Genomic DNA, 19,350 nt, shown 5'->3' on the forward strand with positions numbered 1-19,350 from the left:
TGAATTCTTTCACATTCATGCAGTATTCAAGTACAGTTTTAAAAACTATTACTTCATTAGTGATTTAATATTTCAAAAATTCTCAACAATACACATTTTGGTTTAAAATTTTTTAGTTATATCATTTTTTATACACTTTCATTTCTGAATATACCCCTCTTCCCCAATTTGCAAGTCATTTCATAACAAAGAATAGAAAAAGGAGAAAAAACATCGGCAAAACTAACCAGCATATCACTTGAATCAGGTGATATATATGTATACACACAAAAAAACACACACATGCTGTGTTAGCATGTGCTGTTTTACACTTGGAATCCTCTTCCTGTATAAAGGAGGAGGTTCATTTTTTCATTTCTTCTTTTCCTTCATTTCTTGTCCTAAGTCAAAATAATTTTAATTTCATTGTTAAATTTTGCTTTTTTGTTGTGTCCTTGTTTTATATATTTTAATCATTCCACATTTTGTTTTTCTGGCTCTGCTTTAGTTTTATTAGTTAATGCATCTCAGAAGTGTAAGGAATTAAAATTAAGGGTTTGACTAAAATATATGAAAATTATAAATAGTATGGTGGTCACTGATTTAAAATATTATAGCTCATGTCAAAATAACTTTAAGTAGTTTTTATTTACAAAATAGGTCGAGAGAGTGAAAGTTGAGAAATACAAAAAGAGGATAGAGAAGATAAGAAGATATTTAGCCTATCACACTAAATATTGCTCTGGTGTTCGACTCAGCCTGGCATGACTTGTTAACCCTTGACCTCGACCGGAATTAATCTCTTTCCAGAAGTCAGGAAAGGAAAGCCAGCTATTCGCTCACCCAAGTTCCCTACAAGAGGTAGTTCGAGCTGAAGGCAACCTCTAACCCCAGAAACTCAGGGCTTTTATATTGACTTCTTGTCCCTTCCCCTCTTTACAGGGGCCAATCACAGCTTTCAAATTGTCTAGCACTGCCCAGGGGGGCAGTGTCTTGCCATCTACTTCTCATTCTCTGGAGGTATAAATCTTATCAAAAGGTTTCACAATTTCCTGACTGATTGAGTTGTTACCCACTTTAGCAAATGACTTGGCAAACACTCTTACTTAGTAACTGGTGAGGTACTAAATAGGGGTACTTAAGTTATTGTTAACCAAGTATTAACTCAAAATAGACAAAGAGAATAAAGAATTACCTTTTACAGAAGTCTAAATAATCATCATTTTTTTATAATGCTGTAATATTCAATTCACGTGCCACTTTAAAAAAATTTTTAGATTTTCCTAATATATAGGTAACTACTTTTCTTCCCTTTCTTTTCTTTTCTTTCATTTTTTTAAAACAGAAGAATGTCATGGTTAGGCTTGTGCCTAAAGAAAATTATTTTGGCAGTTGTGTAAAGAATATAGTAAAGTGGAGGAGGAATAGGAAAGCACTTGATACTAATAGGAAGCTATTTTTTTTTTAAACCCCTACCTTCCATCTTAGAGTCAGTACTGTGTATTGGCTCCAAGGCAGAAGAGTGGTAAGGGTAGGCAATGGGGGTCAAGTGACTTGCCTAGGGTCACACAGCAGCTGGGAAGTGTCTGAGGCCGGATTTGAACCTAGGACCTCCTGTCTCTAGGCCTGACTCTCACTCCACTGAGCTACCCAGCTGCCCCATGGTGCTTGACTTTTAATAAAGTTAATTGCTCTCAGCATATGAAGAGTGTTATGAGTACAGTTGCTTGGGCTCTGGCATCAAAAGACTTGGGTTCATATACTGCTTCTGATGGTTACTTCTGTGACCATCAGCATCATCAGTCAGCTCCATTTTTCTCATCCATAAAATTGAGTGAATTAGACTAGATTGTTTCTGTGGTTTCTTAAAACTCTGGACTTATGATTCCACAATTTTTTTTCCTTCTCCTGTTTGTCCATATAATAGTATTTTACAATCCAATACTATTATCTAATATTCTATATGAAGAAGAACACAAGGTTGTAAATTAGTTGTGGTGTAACTTTTTATATAATAACCAGTATAGAAGAGGGGAAATATATTTTTTCTTTAGGAGAGAAGAAAGGACATGAATGTAGTGAAACAGACCCCTGAAAGGAACAAGTTGTGACAGAATTTAGATTCACTTTTCCACTCCTGTTTTTGGAAAGCATTTTTTTAGTGCAACTTTTATATTGGGAAGCATACTGAAACTGAATTTAAAGGATTTGTTTTGACTTATTAGGAATTTTTTTTCAGTAGGCATTTTAGTTTGCTTAGTAATGAATTCTTAATTTGAAGTATACCTAAGTTGGGCTAGCCCTGGATTCACTTTCATATCTTTTGTGAGGGACTAACCAAATGTATACTATCAATGACCTAAATGAAAATGTAGGGATAATGATTGTAGTGAGCTTTAAAATTTTTTTAATACTTTTTAGTATACATAAGTTTTATCTTTTTATGTTGATACTATATGTCTACTGGAATAAGAATAGACCAAGAGTGATTCCAATTTATTGTGTCTGCTAAGACCCAATGGATTTGCTGATTACAAGGGCCTAAATAGATCTTTGTTGTTTCTTCATTCTTAAGAAGAGATTATACAGTTTTTCTACTTTCTTGCATTGTAGCAAAACCTTGAGTTTATATTTATATTTCAGACTCCTTTGTGATCTGAAAATGATAGGGTAAAATGATACTTAACTTTCACTGTAGTCCTTTTCTAGGTTCCTATGGAAATCAGTCATTGCAGTGAAATAGGCATAGATAAGATATTTTTCAGATTTTGCATAAAAGTTTGAAAAAACCATTTGGGGATTCCATAGCTTTTTTTTGATATTCTTAATTAATGACTTTCATCTAGAATTCTAGACTTGATTAAAATACATTGTTCAAATACCTAAGTAAATGGAAAAGAATTTCAGTTTTTAATTTTGGTATTTGGTTTATTTTTTAATAGGTATCAACAGATGTTACATACAAATTTGGTTTACCTTGCTACGATAGCAGACTCCAATCAAAATATGCAGTCTCTTTTACCAGCAGTAAGTACCTTCCCTGGTTTAAATTAGGCCCTATTCATAAATGGTTTTGTTTTCCTTCTAAAAAATAAATTATAAATGAATCAGCATATTAAATGGATTTATCTTTCCATCTAAATTGGAAATCTTATTTTGGTTAGTGGCCAGATTTAGTGGATAAATAGGTAATCCATTTGAATATTTCCTTTTTCTTTATCATTTCCCAACCTCCTTTTTTCTTCTATTTAACATTTAACATATAACATTTCTTTAACTGGGAAACTCTTGAATTTTGCATATCTTTAGTTGAAAAACTACTGTGAACTTTTAAGAATTGAACAGTTCTCATTCAAATTTCTATAGAGATCTATTTGACAGATAAATTAACTCAAAGAGGTTAAAGGAGGGTTGATACTGTAACACTTTAATTAAACTCTAATCAGAGAAAACTGAAACTTAGAAACAATAATTGTTTTTGCTATCTTTGAAGAATTACTGGAATTTTGTAGGTTTGGATCAATCTAAGCCTGCTTTTAAAAAGCATTTTTTTTGTAATGCTTTGCAGAATGTTGTTCTGATATTTTAAAAACCTGCTCATATGGTAGATTATAGACCATTTTTCTTCCTCATTGGCGACTTTATTCATTTGTGTTATAAGTGTTGGTCTTGGAAGTCAGGAAGATTTGAGTTTGAATCCTGCCTCAAATACTTACTGGCTGTAAGACTGGGCAAATCTCTTAATCTCTGGCAGACTCAAGTTTACTTTTCTGTAAAATGTAGGGGTAGCTGGGTGGCTTAGTAGATTGAGAGCCAGGCCTAGAGTTGGGAGGTCCTAGGTTCAAATTTGGCCTCTTGACACTTTTTAGCTGTGTGACCCTTGGCAAGTCACTTAACCCACTTTGCCTAGCCATTACAATTCTTCTTAGAACCAATACACAGTATTGATCCTAAGGCAGGTAAAAAAAAAATGTAAAGTGCTTTGCAAACCTTTAAAATGTTTATTGTTGTCCAGCCATTTTTTAGTTGTGTCCAACTTTTCATGGTCATATTTGAGATTTTCTTGGCAAAGATTCTAGAGTGGTTTGCCATTTCCTTCCTAGCTCATTTTAATAGATAAGAATACTGAGGCACCCAAAGAGCCCAATTTTTGGGACAAAAATCCACTCTTTGAAAAAAACTGTTGGGAAATTTGGAAAACAATATGAGAGAGATTAGGCTTAGATAAGCATCTCACACCCTACACCAAGGTAAATTCAGAATGGGTGAATGACTTGAATATAAAGAGGGAAACTATAAATAAGTTAAGAACACAGAATAGTATACTTGTCAGATCTCTGGGAAAGGAAAGATTTTAAAAGAAAGATTTTAAAACCAAGCAAGAGTTAGAGAAAATTACAAAATGTAAAATAAATTATTTTGATTATATAAAACTAAAAAGCTTTTGTACAAATCAAAACAATGTAGCCAAGATCAGAAGGGAAACAACAAACTGGGAAAAAATCTTTATAACAAAAAACTCTGACAGGGGTCTAAATACTCAAATATATAAGGAGTTAAATCAATTGTATAAAAAAATCAAGCTATTCACCAATTGATAAATGGGCAAGAGACATGAATAGGCAATTTTCAGGTAAAGAAATCAAAAGCACATGAGAAAGTGTTCTAAATCTCTAATAATTAGAGAAATGCAAATCAAAACAACTCTGAGGTATCACCTCATACCTGACAGAATGGCTAAAATGAAAGAAGGGGAGAGTAATGAATGTTGGAGGGGATGTGGCAAAATTGGGACATTAATGCATTGCTGGTGGAGCTGTGAACTGATCTAACCATTCTGGATGGCAATTTGGATCTATGCTCAAAGGGCTATAAAAGAATGCCTGCCCTTTGATCCAGCCATACCATTGTTGGGATTGTACCCCAAAGAGATCATAGATAAACAGACTTGCAGGAAAATATTTAAAGCTGTGCTTTTTGTGGTGGCAAAAAACTGGAAAAGTATGCCCTTCAATTGGGGAATGGCTGAACAAATTGTGGTATATGCTGGTGATGGAATACTATTGTGCTCAAAGGAATAATGAACTGGAGGAATTCCATGTGAATTGGAAAGACCTCCAGGAATTGATGCAGAGTGAAAGGAGCAGAGCCAGAAGAGCACTGTACACAGAGACTGATATACTGTGGTAAAATAGAATGTAATGGACTTCTGTACTAGCAACAGTGCAATGACCCAGGACAATTCTGAGGGATTTATGGAAAAGAACGCTACCCACATTCAGAGGAAGGACTGCAGGAGAGGAAACAGAAGAAAATCAACTGCTTGAATACATGGGTTGATGAGGACATGATTGGATATCGAAAGTACCACACCAATGCAACTATCAACAATTTGGAAATGGGTCTTGATTAATGACACATGTTAAAACCAGTGGAAATGCATATCAGCCAGGGGAGGGGGAAGGTCGGGTGGTGAAGGGGAAAGTAAGAACATAAATCATGTAACAATGTTAACTTTTCTAAAATATAAATATTAATAAATGTTTAAAAAAAAAAGAATACTGAGGCAAACAAGGCAAAGTGACGTGCCCAGTCACACAACTGAGAAGTGTCTGAGGCAGAATTTGAACTCTTGTAAGAGGAGTCTTCCTGAATCCAGGTCTGATACTCTGTCCAATGTTAATCTTATTTTATTACTGTGTAATTGGAATTTTGTATCTTTGAACTACATTACCCAGCATCTCTTTCCTCTTTCGTCCCCACAGTTGCACGCTTCTTCCTTCGGGCTCTTCCTTGCTCCCTCGACCCCCAATCTGGGGTCCTCCTCTTTGCTCAGGCTATCACTATCCTTTTCTTCAAGTTATTGTTAATAAATTCTTATAAAAATATAATGCTTGAAGTATTTGGATGTTAATTTGTAATCTTACATTATTGTGGGGTACTTCTCTAAAAAAATTTAATTAATTAATTACATTAAAATATTTTTCCACGGTTCCATGATTCATATTTTTTCCCCTTCCCCCTCCTGGTGCTGACAAGCAATTCACTGGGTTTTACATGTGTCATTGTTCCAAACCTATTTCCATATTATTAATTTACAATAGAGTGATCATTTAAAGTCAACATCTCCCATTATATCCCCATTGAACCATGTGTTCAATCATATGTTTTTCTTCCGGGTTTCTACTCCCACAGTTCTTTCTCTGGATGTGGATAGTGTTCTTTCTCTTGAGTCCCTCAGAATTGTTCTGGGTCATTGCATTGCTGCTAGTACAGAAGTCCCTTACATTTGATTGTGCCACAGTGTATCAGTCTCTGTGTAAAATGTTCTCCTGGTTCTGCTCCTTTCGCTCTGCATCAATTCCTGGAGGTCTTTCCAGTTCACATTTACACCCTACTTTATTAATTTATCTATAACACATGGAATTCCTCCAGTTCATTATAACTTTCAGTACAAGAGTATTCCATCACCATCAGATATCACAATTTGTTCAGCCATTCCCAATTGATGGACATCTCCCCCCCCCCCCCTTTTCCAAATTTTTGCCATGGGGTGCTCTTTCTAATGGCAATATGTAAGACACATCATTATCTTTTCATCCTGAGAGACTCTTGTCCATTTCCTTCAATAAATTCTCTTTCTTTTGTTAGAGGTGATATAAGGGAGAGTCTATCCTGAGGGACCTTTTTAGTTATCTTTAACATTTCCTGGCTACTAGGGCAACATATAGGCTATCCATCTGCCACCTATTTCTTGTTATTGCTTTATGACTGGCCAATGGCTCCTGTATGGTGATGACTGCTAAATCATTTGTCATCCTGATGGTAGTTTTTTGATGCTTGAATTCTTTAATTCTAGCTGCTTACAGTATTTTTTTTTTGACCTGCAAGCTCTGCATTTTGGCTTTAATGTTCATGAAAGTTTCCATTTTAGTATCTTATAGGAGATGACTAATGAATTCTTTCTTTTTCCCCTTCGACCTCTGATTCGAGAAAATCTGGGCAGTTTTTTTTTTTTTAAGTTTCTTGAAATATGATATTTAGGCCCTTTTTTGCTTATTGTATTTAGGTAGTCCAAAGATTCTTAAATTTTTTTCCTTCATCTGTTTTTCAGGTTGTTTTTGCTATGAGATAGGTTATTTTTTTTTTCAGGTTTCTGACTTTGTTTTAATATATCTTGTTGCCCTATGGAGTCACTGGCTTCTGTAAGATCCATTCTAATTTTAGGGAGTTTGTTGCTTTGGCTGAGGTTGGAACCTCTTGTACCAAGCTGTCAATTTCTTTTCCAATTTTTTTCTTCCATAACCTTTTTTTTTCCTCTCAAATGCTTTCGTTTCATTTATAACAAATATTTTACATTCTTTTTTAAAAATTCTTCATCTCTTTCAGGAATTGAATTGAGTGTACTGGATCTGTTTTCTTTTGCGGCTTGTAGATATTTGGAGTAATTTTTTTCTTTTGGATTTGTGTTTCCTATATCGCTGTCAGTTATAGCTTTTTATGGTTGTATTCTTTTGTGTTTGCTCATTCTTACAATTTTTCTCCTTACTTTATAGACTTGCTTTTATGGCTATACTCTGCACACTTCTGGAGAGAAGATCCAGAATGGTCCTGTTGTTGTTTTCTTTGGATGTTGAGTATAGTATTATTCTAGCCTCTCTGGGATATCTTCTACATCTCAGTTTGGGGACCTGTAAACAGATCCCCCAAAGTGGTCTGATCCAGGGCAAGGTCTGATTGCTGCCCTTCTTTTTTTACCTCTGCATATTCTTGACCTGGTTTCGAGTCTGAGCAAGAATAGGGGATACTGGACTCAGACTCTTTCAGCCACCTGGAAAGCTCTGCTGGTTCAGAGTAATGGTCTTTAGGCTCCCTTCTGCTTTGGGATGCTTGCCTTGGTCATTCCTCTGTAGACTTCACACTATTAGAAGCTGAAATGAAGACCTGTTTTGCTCCTGGAGTCTGTCTTCTACTCACTTCTGAACTTGTTTCTTTCTAGGCACCCTACCCGGTGTCTTGGATGGCTCCTTACTTCAGTGCCACCTGAGGGTGCACATCTCCTTTATTCTCTCTTGGTCTGTGACCTGGAAATAGGCACTGGATGACAAGGCAGTTGGAACTTACTACTACACTCTACTTGATGTGGCACAGCCTCTGCAATTCATTTCTATAGACTGCATTTTTAGGATAATGTAATTTTAAATTTACTTAAAAAATTCTTACATTATTCTAGGAACTATAATTATTATTGTGGGCAGACTGCTGTTTTGGGGTCATTCCTTTCAGGTTTTTGTGTCTTGATTGTTGCTGGTTTTATAACAATCCATTATTTTTTGTTTATTCTTTTTTAGTGTTGAGGCCTCTGCTGTGAGGGTCCTTTTAGTTGCTTTCCCCTCTTTCCTGGGATCACATTGTGAGTTAGGGTTCTTTCTTTTGACCTGAGATCACTAAAGTTCTATTCTTGTGTTGGAGCTGCTTTCCTTAGAGATAAGAGAGAAAAAAGGCCTTTTCTATAATTTTTCATTATAGACTCTTCTATGGTAGGAGGACTTGGTTAGGATCTTTTCCTTGGGCCATGGAGGGTAGGAAGAAATTTTTTTTTTTTTTTTTGTTTCTCTGTTGAGTCCTTTTTCTCTTGCAGTGACCTTCCCCCTCTTTTTTCCTTTTTGCTCAGAGGCTTTTAAACATTTTTTTTTCTTTCCGTGGGGGAAATCATTCACTTTGATCTCTGGATTTCTTTCTGCTCAGGATATTTTCATGAGAGTTTCTCTCCTTCCCAAGGCTTTCACTTTCATCTTTATCCCTGGGGGATTTCTTTTCTTGGCTCTTTTTTTCTTTCTGGAAGCCTTTCACTTATACTTTTACTTTTGCCCCTACAAGTCTGACTCTTTAACTGCCAGTAGCCCTAGGAGTTGGGCCTAGACCACTTGTCTTGAGTTGTGTGGTTTAGTGGTGTGGGGATATTGAGTGGATATAGTTTCTTTTTCCATAGCCATCTTAATGTCTGATCATTTCCAGTTCTAATTGTTAGAAATTTTTTTCCAAATATTGGGTTTAACTAAATTTGCCTCTTTGAAACTGTCAAACATTCTTCTTTGTTTTGCCTTCTGTGACTAAAGAGAAAAAGTCTAATCCCTTCTCTAATTCCTGCAGATAGCCCTTTAAATGCTTGGAGACAAGTATTATATCCTTTGAATGTTCTCTTCTTCAAGCTAAAAATTTCATTTTCATATTTTATACGGCATGGATGTAAGGCCTTTCATTGTCCTGGTTGTTTTCTGACACTGTACTTATTGTCCTGTTTAAATTGTGGTTTGATGAACTGAATATAGATAATGTCCTAGGATGGTAGAGTATGCCGGGGACCATTACCTCCTTATTCATGGAATCTGTTTCTCTTGTATGTAGGCTAAGATCACATCCTTTTTGGTTGTTACAACACACTATGATTTTGTGAGTTAACTAAAATCTCCATATCTTTTCCAAATAATCTGCTGCCTAATGTAAGGAGGTAATAAGGGGGTTTTGGTTGGGTGAACATTAAAAAATTTGGTCCCCAGGGAATTGAATAATTGTCAATCCCCAATTAAAGAATAACCTCAAGTCAAAATGACTTTTATGGAAGTTTATTTACAAATGAGAAGAGGAAGATAAAATAATAAAATAGAGAGAGGATAGGATAGGATAAGTAATCTAACACACTAAGTAATTTGATTTGGCCTCCTTGTTCAACCCAGCCAGATCTAATTAATCCTCAGTTAGAGGATACTCAACCTTGAGCCCAAGACTGGAGGGCCGGAGATGAATGAAGCAGAAGCTTCAGTCACAGAGTCTCTTTTAAAAAAGCAGTTTCTTTAGAGAAGTCCTGGAAGATTTAGTCTTTACACTGACCACGTGTAATTCCAAGGGAGAGATTAACCGCAGTCTCACTTAGTCCAAGGTCTCAGCCAGCAGTTGGAGCTCCTCCAGGTCATAGTCACTTACCACAAGAAGAAGTGAACAACCAAGAGCCAAAAGGGGCTGAGCCCCTTAAGTTCTTTCAATTTATCCAGACCGTTTCTTTCATCACTTCCTGTGCCTCCCTTCCAATTTAGGAGTCTGTCCTGACAGCTTTTCCTAGGACTGCCTTGGGGGCAGTCAGTCAATTCTGATTCATCACCCATTCTTTCCCACTGGGGTCATAGACTTCCCCACTTGAGAGTTAAGTGGAGTTGTTTACACTTTTGTTGATTAGATTTGAGAATAGGCAAGGTGTGATAATCTCATTATCATACTAGCTATTCTTATTGATTGGGTAAATATGTGTGCCCACATATAAAACTTTACATTTATCCCTGTTGAATTTTATTTTATTAGATTCATACCAGTGATATGGTCTGTCAAGATCTTTTTGTATCCTGACTCTATTATATTAGCTTTCCCACTTAGTTTGTTTCAGATGCAAATTTGATGATCATACTAGCTACTCCTTTTTCCTAATCTTTGATAAAAAAATGGTAAACCACCCTGATTTCATCTTGTATAGAAAAACACATTTTAAAGAATGAGATAGGGTCCTTCTCATAGGACAGGCAATCCATCTTTCACCCTGGGCTCTTAAGAAGTTAGTAAATATTTGTTGATTGGTAGGTATGGTAGGAAGATAAGGGAATAGGAGACTTTGTTCTTGTTCTTAAAAACCTTACATTTAGTTAGGGATACAAGATGTAAATATGTGAAAGACATATGGCATTGATAGGAGATGTTTTAGGCTATGTAAAACTAATTGCTAAATGAATAATAAAGATGACAGGCATAGAAATTAAGAGAGTGATTAGGTCATACCAGGCTTGTGATATCAGAGGTAATTTTATGGAGAAGTTTGGGTTTTATTGGTAGTCTGGAAGGCTACACAATAGTTTGATAGTCATGGAGAGCATTCCAGATGAAATGTGAAAACAGTATTGTAGTAAAATAGGATGTCCACATGTCACTGTTATATAGGTTCTAGAATTATATATATTATCTAGAAACTAGATAATATCAGAATGACCTGCATAACTTTATTTTTAACCCCATCATAGGTGACCTTTTAAATTTTATCCAAAGACTTATTGGGGGATATTTTAGCCGTAAGCAATAAATATTTTTCTGTTGTTGATCAAGTCATTAAATATTTCTTAAGCTCCTGTTGATGGATGGAAGGAAACTTAGAGGTCATCTAATCCAACCCCCTCATTTTACAGATGAGGAAACTGAGACCCAGAGAGTCAAGGAAGAAGGAAGAGTGAAAGAAAATATCAAGTTTTCACATATGGGAAGTTGGGTAAATAATGTGCCATTGACAGAAAAATGTGACTTCAGAAGAAAGAGCAGGTTTGGAGTAAAGGACAGTAAAGTTCAGTTTTGAGGGCAACCAGGAGTACTAAGCTTATAGTAAGAAAGACCTCAGTTCAAATCCTGATTCAGATACTTAGTAGCTGTGTGACCCCAGGCAAGTCACTTCACCTCTGTTTGTCTCAGTTTCCTCAACTATAAAATGGGAATAGTAATAGCATCTGCCTTATAGGGTTGTTGTGAAGATGAAATATTATAAAGCATTTGGCAGTGTCTGGCACATAGTAGGCATTATACAAATGCCTATTATCCTTCAAGTTAGTAGCTGGCAAATTTGTGCTTGTTCCTGCATCTTTGGATTCAAATTAAATTATTCAATCCACTGTGCTACCCTGTTTCCCCAGAAGAAATAATTGAATTGGAACTGATCTGGAAAGAAAAGTTAATTTGGGCATGGGAGTGAATTTATAAGGTTTATAGACAACTTCATATTACACACTTTAGGGAAAATGCAATGATAGATGATAATATAATTATGGGACTTGATGAAGAGTCACAGTTGTTTCCTAGGCTAAATTTATTAAAACATTTTTATTTTGGGTGAGTATCAGTTATGTCCTGTATGATACTGTCCTTCAGAGAAGGTCTGCTTAATACACTAAAGGCCTTCCTTTAGGCATTTTAACATTTGTAGGGAGTCAGTGTAACCCTCAGGATGTCTCTCTGTCATCACTTGCTCTCACTATGTAAACAGCTTTACCTCTCTCTTTCTCTCCAGCATGATCTCTCATGGATCACTTCTTGTACCAAATAAATCATCATAGAAGGCTTCAGGTTACTTTAGCCTCCCATGGGTTCCCCACAGTTTACATTCTTTGGAGATTATAGTTCCTGATTTGTAGCCATATTGGTAATATTTACAAAATACTTTAAAGTTTTTAAAGTGCTCTATACATATCTCATTTGATATGATGAGTATGTGAGTCAGAGTCTTCAGATATCATTTCTTTCATAAATGAAGAAATTAAGGCTTAGGGTGATTAAGTGGCATTTCTTTGCCTCCAGAACCTTGTCAGAGGCAAGGTTTGACTCCTCATTCCTGACTTCCAAGTCTAATATTCTATCCTTCATACTCTCTGCTTTTTCTCATAGTCTCCATAAAGTTCAACAGGAGAATATTGCACTTTATGGTTCTGGTTTATTTTTTATCTGTAGTGTTTATTAAAGATAGACTTGAATCGTAGGACCACTCATCTAGCTCATGTCATTGTTGGACAATACACATTTGATATAAATTCTGATGTGTATTTATTCTTTTTACATTTACCCTGTATCTATACTTGTCCTTGTGTTAGAATGAAAGCTTTTTAAAGCAAGTTGGAATTATTTCACTCATATTTGTATTCCAGTGCTAAAATGTTTGTTGATTGACTAAAATGAACTAATGTAGAGAATAGTAAATGGAAAGAAGAAAACAGGATGCCTGACTGGAACAGAATGCTAGCAATTATAGTGACTAAGCTTGGCCTACTAAGAACACCAACAGGCTACCTCTTCCCTATCTTTACTGAGGAGGAAACCATGGGCATGGAATATTACATATACTTTCAGACATGGTGATGCGTTCTTGGTTTTGCTTCACTGCTTTTTTTCTTCTTTCTCTTTTAGAACTTTGTTGTAATGAATGGCTTGTTGTATAGGGGAAGAATATATTCAGAAATGAAGGTACTATACAAACAAAAAGATAATGACAACAGGAAGATTTTTTGAAAGTGACAAAAAATAAAAAAAGTAACAGATGGTACTAATTACCAAAAAATATGCCTTAAGCATTAGCCACTACCAACCTATATTACATGCCTATTTTTTCATCTCTATAAAATGTTTAAAACCAATTACACACATGAAAGGTAGGATATCCTTGAAAGTATGAGAAGGAAACAACAGTAAGCCTTGGATATCTGACATCTGTCAGTCTGTTTCTAAGGCAACTCTTTCGAAGTTTCATTGTATTGTATCCTACTCATTGTATTTGTCAGATTAGGAATAATGTTGCACTGTCCCATAGAACATTTCAGGTCCTTCCCGCCCCCCCCCCCCCCATCTGGCCCACTGACCATAATTTGCCAATCACTGGTTTAGAGAATATAAAGATTTACAAATTAAAAAATAAATTTGACCTAGTAAAGCAAAACACCTTAAAAGCTCTCTTCCAACATGGTGTTTCCCATTTACGGGATAAGCCTATTAATAGTTTTTGATAGATACAACTACAGAGTTAATTTGATCAATTCTTTGAGTCCCTGTCAAGTGAGGAATAAGCAAACTTGTGTTTTTCATTATTCTTGTGGATAATATTTCACAGGATATTCCTGTGAAAAAAGCAAATGAAAAAGGATTAGCTATGATTGATATAGTCCTGTAGATGCTCTAATTTTCAGGTGATGCTATACAGATTCTACCCAGTCCCCACTTACTATATATTTTTCAACAAGATCACGACTGCTCAAAAAGATATCTCCAACAGTACACATGATATGGAAAGATGAGGCAGGGGGAAACACAATTAAGGAGGCTTTTACAATAAACCAAGTGAGAAGTTACTAGGGTCTAAACTTAAGACATGTGTGAATTGAGGAGTTGAATGCCAGAGATGGAGAGATGAAAATGGCAAATTTGGCAGCTATTTAGATATGTGGGGTAAAGGAGAATGAAGAATTTAGGATAATACTGAGGTTATAAATCAGGTAGACTGAAAGAATTGGTGATGCTTTCAATATAAATAGGGAAGCATGGGAGATGAGTTTGTTTTTGGGAAAAAATAATAAGTTGTTTTGGACTTCTTCAGTTTGAGATGACTATATAGATTTGGGAGAAATTGGCAGAAAAAGGGAAGAGAGTAAGAGAGGGCCTAGGATAGAGGAACACTGAAAAGGACATAATGAACCAGCATAGGCAACCAGGATAGCAATTAGGAATAGAATCAGGAGAGTAGTGTCACAATTTCAGAGAGGAAAGACTATCAAAGAGGAGAGGATAGTCAGAAGTGCGTCAAATGCAGTAGATAGATTTAGAAGAATTAAGACTGAGAAAAGACATCAAATTTGGCAAAATCATGACATACAGCATAGGACCATTTTTATGTATCTTTGTATCATTTAAAAGTAGTATTAAATCATCTTCTACAGATTCTACAGATTCTTTATCATTTAGTCCAGAGTAATAAATAGCTTTATGGTATTATATGTGGTGATTATTAAGACTATTTTGGGAGGCAGCATTATATATATATATATATATAGAGAGAGAGAGACAGACAGAGACAGAGACAGAGACAGAGACTCAATTCCTGAGAGTCCCAAGAACTTAGATAACTCTTGAAACTTCTGACCTTGCGACTCTGGTCTAGTTCCTTAAATCTCTTAGTGCTTCAGGCAATTTCTTTTTTTTTAACCCTTACCTTCCCTCTTAGAATCAATACTGGTCATTGGTTCTAAGGCAGAAGAGTGGTAAGGACTAGGCAATGGGGGTTAAGCGACTTGCCCAGGGTCACACAGCTAGGAAATGTCTTGAGGTCAAATTTGAACTGAGGACCTCCAGTCTCTGGGCCTGACTCTCAAACCATTGAGCCACCCAGCCACTTCCCAGGCAATTCTTTAAGGTTATAAATTACAAAACAATTCTAGGCCTGCCTTGTTAGAGGGAAATTCCTTACTGGAAGTTTTCTACAGAAATGAAATTATAGTTTTAGTACAAAGAGAAGTTAATTAAGATGAAAAATAAACACATCTATTTTATATTAGGAATTACTATAGATAATATGTGACCAAGAGCCATTCCTTAATAGGTAAGTGATCAAAGCATTTGATGATATGTAGATAAAGCTTTTATTAAACATATCTTATATGTCTAGCATTGTGCTAAGTGGGGCAGTCTACATACTAGCAAGGGTGACGAGAATGAATCCCTGCTCTCAGAGATTTTAGTGAGAGGGAGATGACATATAAAGGAGTGTTGTAAAGTAGAGGGGCACATGGCATGGAAGTGGATGGAAAGTATAGTGTGCACAATTGGTCACCTATAAAACCTTATGGAGGGAGAATTCAAAGTTGGAGGAGATAAATTTATATTAATGGATTAAAAAGGAGACAGGTTGGTGTGTAGATGAAAAAGCTAAGAGTTACAAACTTTTAACCATCTGAAACATTTCCAAATCACTCATAAGAGAAATGCAAATAAAAACAACTGAGGTTTCACCACACCCAGCAAAAAGTGCAAGAATGGCAAAAGATGAAAATAGTCAATGTTGGAGTGGCTTCAAGGAAACAGGTACTCTTACATACAGTTGGTAGATCTGAATTAATCTAACCATTCTGGAAAGCAATTTAGTGGAGTAATTTTAAGATATTTGAAATGTCCATTGTTATTCTTGAGACCCCACATTACTTAGGATCTCAGGGAAGTCTGAGACAGATTAGTCTGTCATGTACCAAAATTTTCATAGCAGTACTTTTTGTGATAGCTGAGAGTTGAAAACAAAGGTACCTATCAATTGTGGATTGGCTAAACAAATCATGGCACATGAAAGTAATAAAATATTAATTACTATGCCCTAACAAACCAGTGAGAATTCAGAGCAGATTTTTATGAACTTACAGAGTAAAGTAGGCAGAACCAGAAAAAAAGTATACAACAGTGACCATAAAAAAGGAAATAACTTTAAAGGAAAGAACAATAAAATGGAATTAAATCCTTTATAATTATAATGACCCAAGTTTGGCATAGAAAAAGAGATGAGAATACATGTCTCCCTGAATTGATTGCAGAAATACAGAATTATGATTGTGGAATATGCATATGTTGTAAATCATTAGTCAATAGCTGATGTTTTGAAAAGTGTTTCAAAAGAAGAAAAACTATTGAGTTAAAAGTAATATTTTCTCAATGTATTTAGTTTCAAAAAGTTTTGTTTATGCTTTTTTATATTATACTTATTCTCTCTGCCCCCACTAAAATTTCCTTATATCAAAGAAGGTAAACAAAACAAACCCATGAAACTCTTATCTGTTTTGTTCAGCATTACACTCTGGTAGTTCTCCCCCCCCCCTCCTTTCCTACCTCCCTCTAAGAGGAATTGAGTAGATTTCAACATTTCTTTTTTGTGATCAAGATCAGTTATAATTATTGCAAGTTCAGCTGCCTTTCAATGTTGTATTCATTAGCTTTGTCTATATTACTCTCCTGGTTATAATTATGTCACTGCCAGCATGGATCACGTCATTGTATTGTTGTTCAGGTATTCAGTCCTGTCCAACTAGCTCTTCATGATCTCATGGACCATTGCATGCTAAGCCCTTCTGTCTGCTGAACTCTGTCCAAGCTCATGTTCTTTATGTTAAGATTCCTGACCTGAGGGACTCATCTTCCAATATCATATCTTTTAACATTTTAATACTATACATGAGGTTTTCTTGGCAAAGATATTGGCGTAGTTTGCCATTTCCTTCTCCAGTGGATCACCTTTTATTGGGACTTTACACTATGACCTGTCTGTCTTGGTTAATTCTGCATGGCATAGCTCATGGCTTCATGGAGCTTACATAAGACCCTCTTTTATAAGGCATATAGTGATTCTATAAATGATTCTCTTAAGTGATCCATCAGAACAGTTGCGACTTATTACAGAATACTATCCACTTCCAGAGAATGAAATGTTGGAATCAATGCCAATGAAAGCATACACTTTTTCACTTGTTTATTTGGATTTATGTTTGGGGGTTTTGGTTTTATATGATTATTCACATGCAAAAATGGAACAATATGGAAATATGTTTTGCATGATAATATATTTATAACTCACATCAAATTGCTTGCCAGCTCTGGGGGGGAAAGGGAAGGGAGGAAGGGAGAGAGACAAGTCCAATCATATAACTTTGGAAAACTAATGTGGAAATTTGTTATATGTAATTGATTAAAAAAAATAAGTCAGTGATCCAGGTAGGGGACCTTATTGTATACCAGGTCTAACTGAACGGCTTTTCCTGTCATTTCTTAAGTATCATTTTTGTCTTCATAAACACATTTATAAATTGTCTTTTGAGTATGAGAAGCCTGTTTTTAAAATCTTTGCAAATCTTTTCCCTTTTTCTTTTGTTTGTTGTACTTTGGTTATCATCCTTAAATACTTTTGGTATGACTTTGCTTAGTTGACTCTTTGGCTAATTGTTCTTCAAATTGAAGTTTTACCTTCCATTGCTTAGGTGGTAATTGATTGTGATCTTCCACCAACCTAAATGTTATAAATTAGTCTATATTCTTAACTAGTGTTAACCGTTTGACTACTATCTTAGTATTATACAGGTAAATCAAGCACTTGCAGATTGCAGACTAAGGTACTTTTCAAAACTTTTGATCTTGTTTTACCAATTGATTTATATAATTTAAGCTTCTTTTAAAATGATTAGTAATTGATATTGACCTAGTTTTTCTATTACTTATTTCCCTTTATCAATTTGTTTTTAGACTTTGTCAGGATTGAGTTGTTTCAATGGAATGCCATTTTCTCTTTGTTATTTTGTAACTAGTTTATACTAATTTTGATCTTTGCTTGAAGAAGTTGATGGTCCGACTGTACACAGATGAAAGATACAAGGATGGCTTCCATGTCAGTAACAAATCTTTTACTGAATGTTAAAATATAATGTTTCATTTTTTGATGTCATTTGGTACTCACTATGTCTATTGCTTACTATTTTTCTTAAAAGAGGTATTCATGATGTAGAAGTGTGAAGCTTTTGTGTAAGTCAAAAATTATCTATCATTTCTTATTCTTGACCCAGGTTTTTTGATACATTTTTTTCTCAATATTCACTTATTCCCACCTTTACATTGAAGTAACTAAATATCAAATTATATGTTACCAGGTATCCCTTCTACATCTTGGGGGTTAGAGGGGAGGAACTCCTATTATATGGAAAATTTGCATGAAGTCTTTTGGCCCCCTTTTGTACCAGAGAAGTCTAGATTTTTCTTTTTCTTTTATGGGGTATTTATAGTACCTTATTGTAAAATTTGGTTTAAGTATTTGGTCATAGGCTACATATTTTCTTTTTTGTGTCATCTGGCCTTTCTGTGTTGTCTTCAACTTTTGGAGAACTCCTCCAAAATTCCATTTAATTTCTTATACCAATTTTCGATATATCAAAACCATAGTGGGGAAGTTGCAATGTGAAAGGTGTGCCTGTAATTTAATTTGGAGGATCTTACTGATTTCTTTGTAGAATTTGCTATCCCTTCATCCTCTGCAATTAATCTTTGTTTCAGTTAATGAGCCGGATATGGTTCAGTTGTTTTCCAGAATGGTTGCACCAATTTATAGCTACATATTGGTGTTCCTGTTTTCCCACAGCCCTGTTAACATTTGTGACTTTTCCTTTTTGGTCTTCTTGCCAGTCTTTTGGGTGTGAGGTAGACCCTTAAAAGTTATTTCAATATGCATTTCCCAAATATTAGTAATTTGGAATGTTTTTTGATATGACTCTTCAATATTTATTGCAGCTCTTTTTGTGGTAGTAAAGTATTGGAAATTGAGGAGTTGTCCATAAACTGGGGAATGGTCGAACAAATTGTTGTATATGATTGAGATGGAATACTGCTGTGCTATCAGAAATGACAAGCAGAATGATTTTGGAAAAAATCTGGAGACTTATATGAATTGATGGAACGAGAAGTGAGCAGAACTAAAAGAATATTGTGCAAAATAATAGCAATATTTTTTGATGAACTGTGAATGACCTAGTTATTTTCAGCAATGCAGTTAGTGATCTCAGATAATCCTAGAGCTATGATGGTGTAAGGATTAAAAATGGTTTGACTAAATTTCTGAGTTGAAAAAAATTGTGGTCGCCATTTATAAAATTAACTTTTAAGTCACAAGGATGTTAGTTACAGCAAGGTAGGGATAGTAAAGAGGGAAATGTAGGAAAGAGATAGAAAATATTGTCTAGCCTACCACCCTAGAGCTCCTATCTGAAGAAATTCAGCTCTCTCCCTGAC

At 35.2% G+C, this 19,350-nt stretch overlaps 1 protein-coding gene across 2 annotated transcripts in view; it reads left to right on the top strand.

Annotated features, from left to right (window-relative positions):
• SS18 (SS18 subunit of BAF chromatin remodeling complex) overlaps positions 1 to 19,350 on the top strand; it is a 99,506-nt gene that overhangs the window by 14,050 nt on the left and 66,106 nt on the right. For both annotated transcript variants that reach the window (XM_044666509.1, XM_044666515.1), the window contains exon 3: positions 2,922 to 3,006. In XM_044666509.1, coding sequence (XP_044522444.1) covers positions 2,922 to 3,006 — 85 coding nt within the window. The remainder of the gene's footprint in view (positions 1 to 2,921; positions 3,007 to 19,350) is intronic.

Source organism: Gracilinanus agilis, chromosome 1 (assembly GCF_016433145.1).
Source record: "Gracilinanus agilis isolate LMUSP501 chromosome 1, AgileGrace, whole genome shotgun sequence".
In the NCBI taxonomy this organism is placed as follows: domain Eukaryota; kingdom Metazoa; phylum Chordata; class Mammalia; order Didelphimorphia; family Didelphidae; genus Gracilinanus; species Gracilinanus agilis.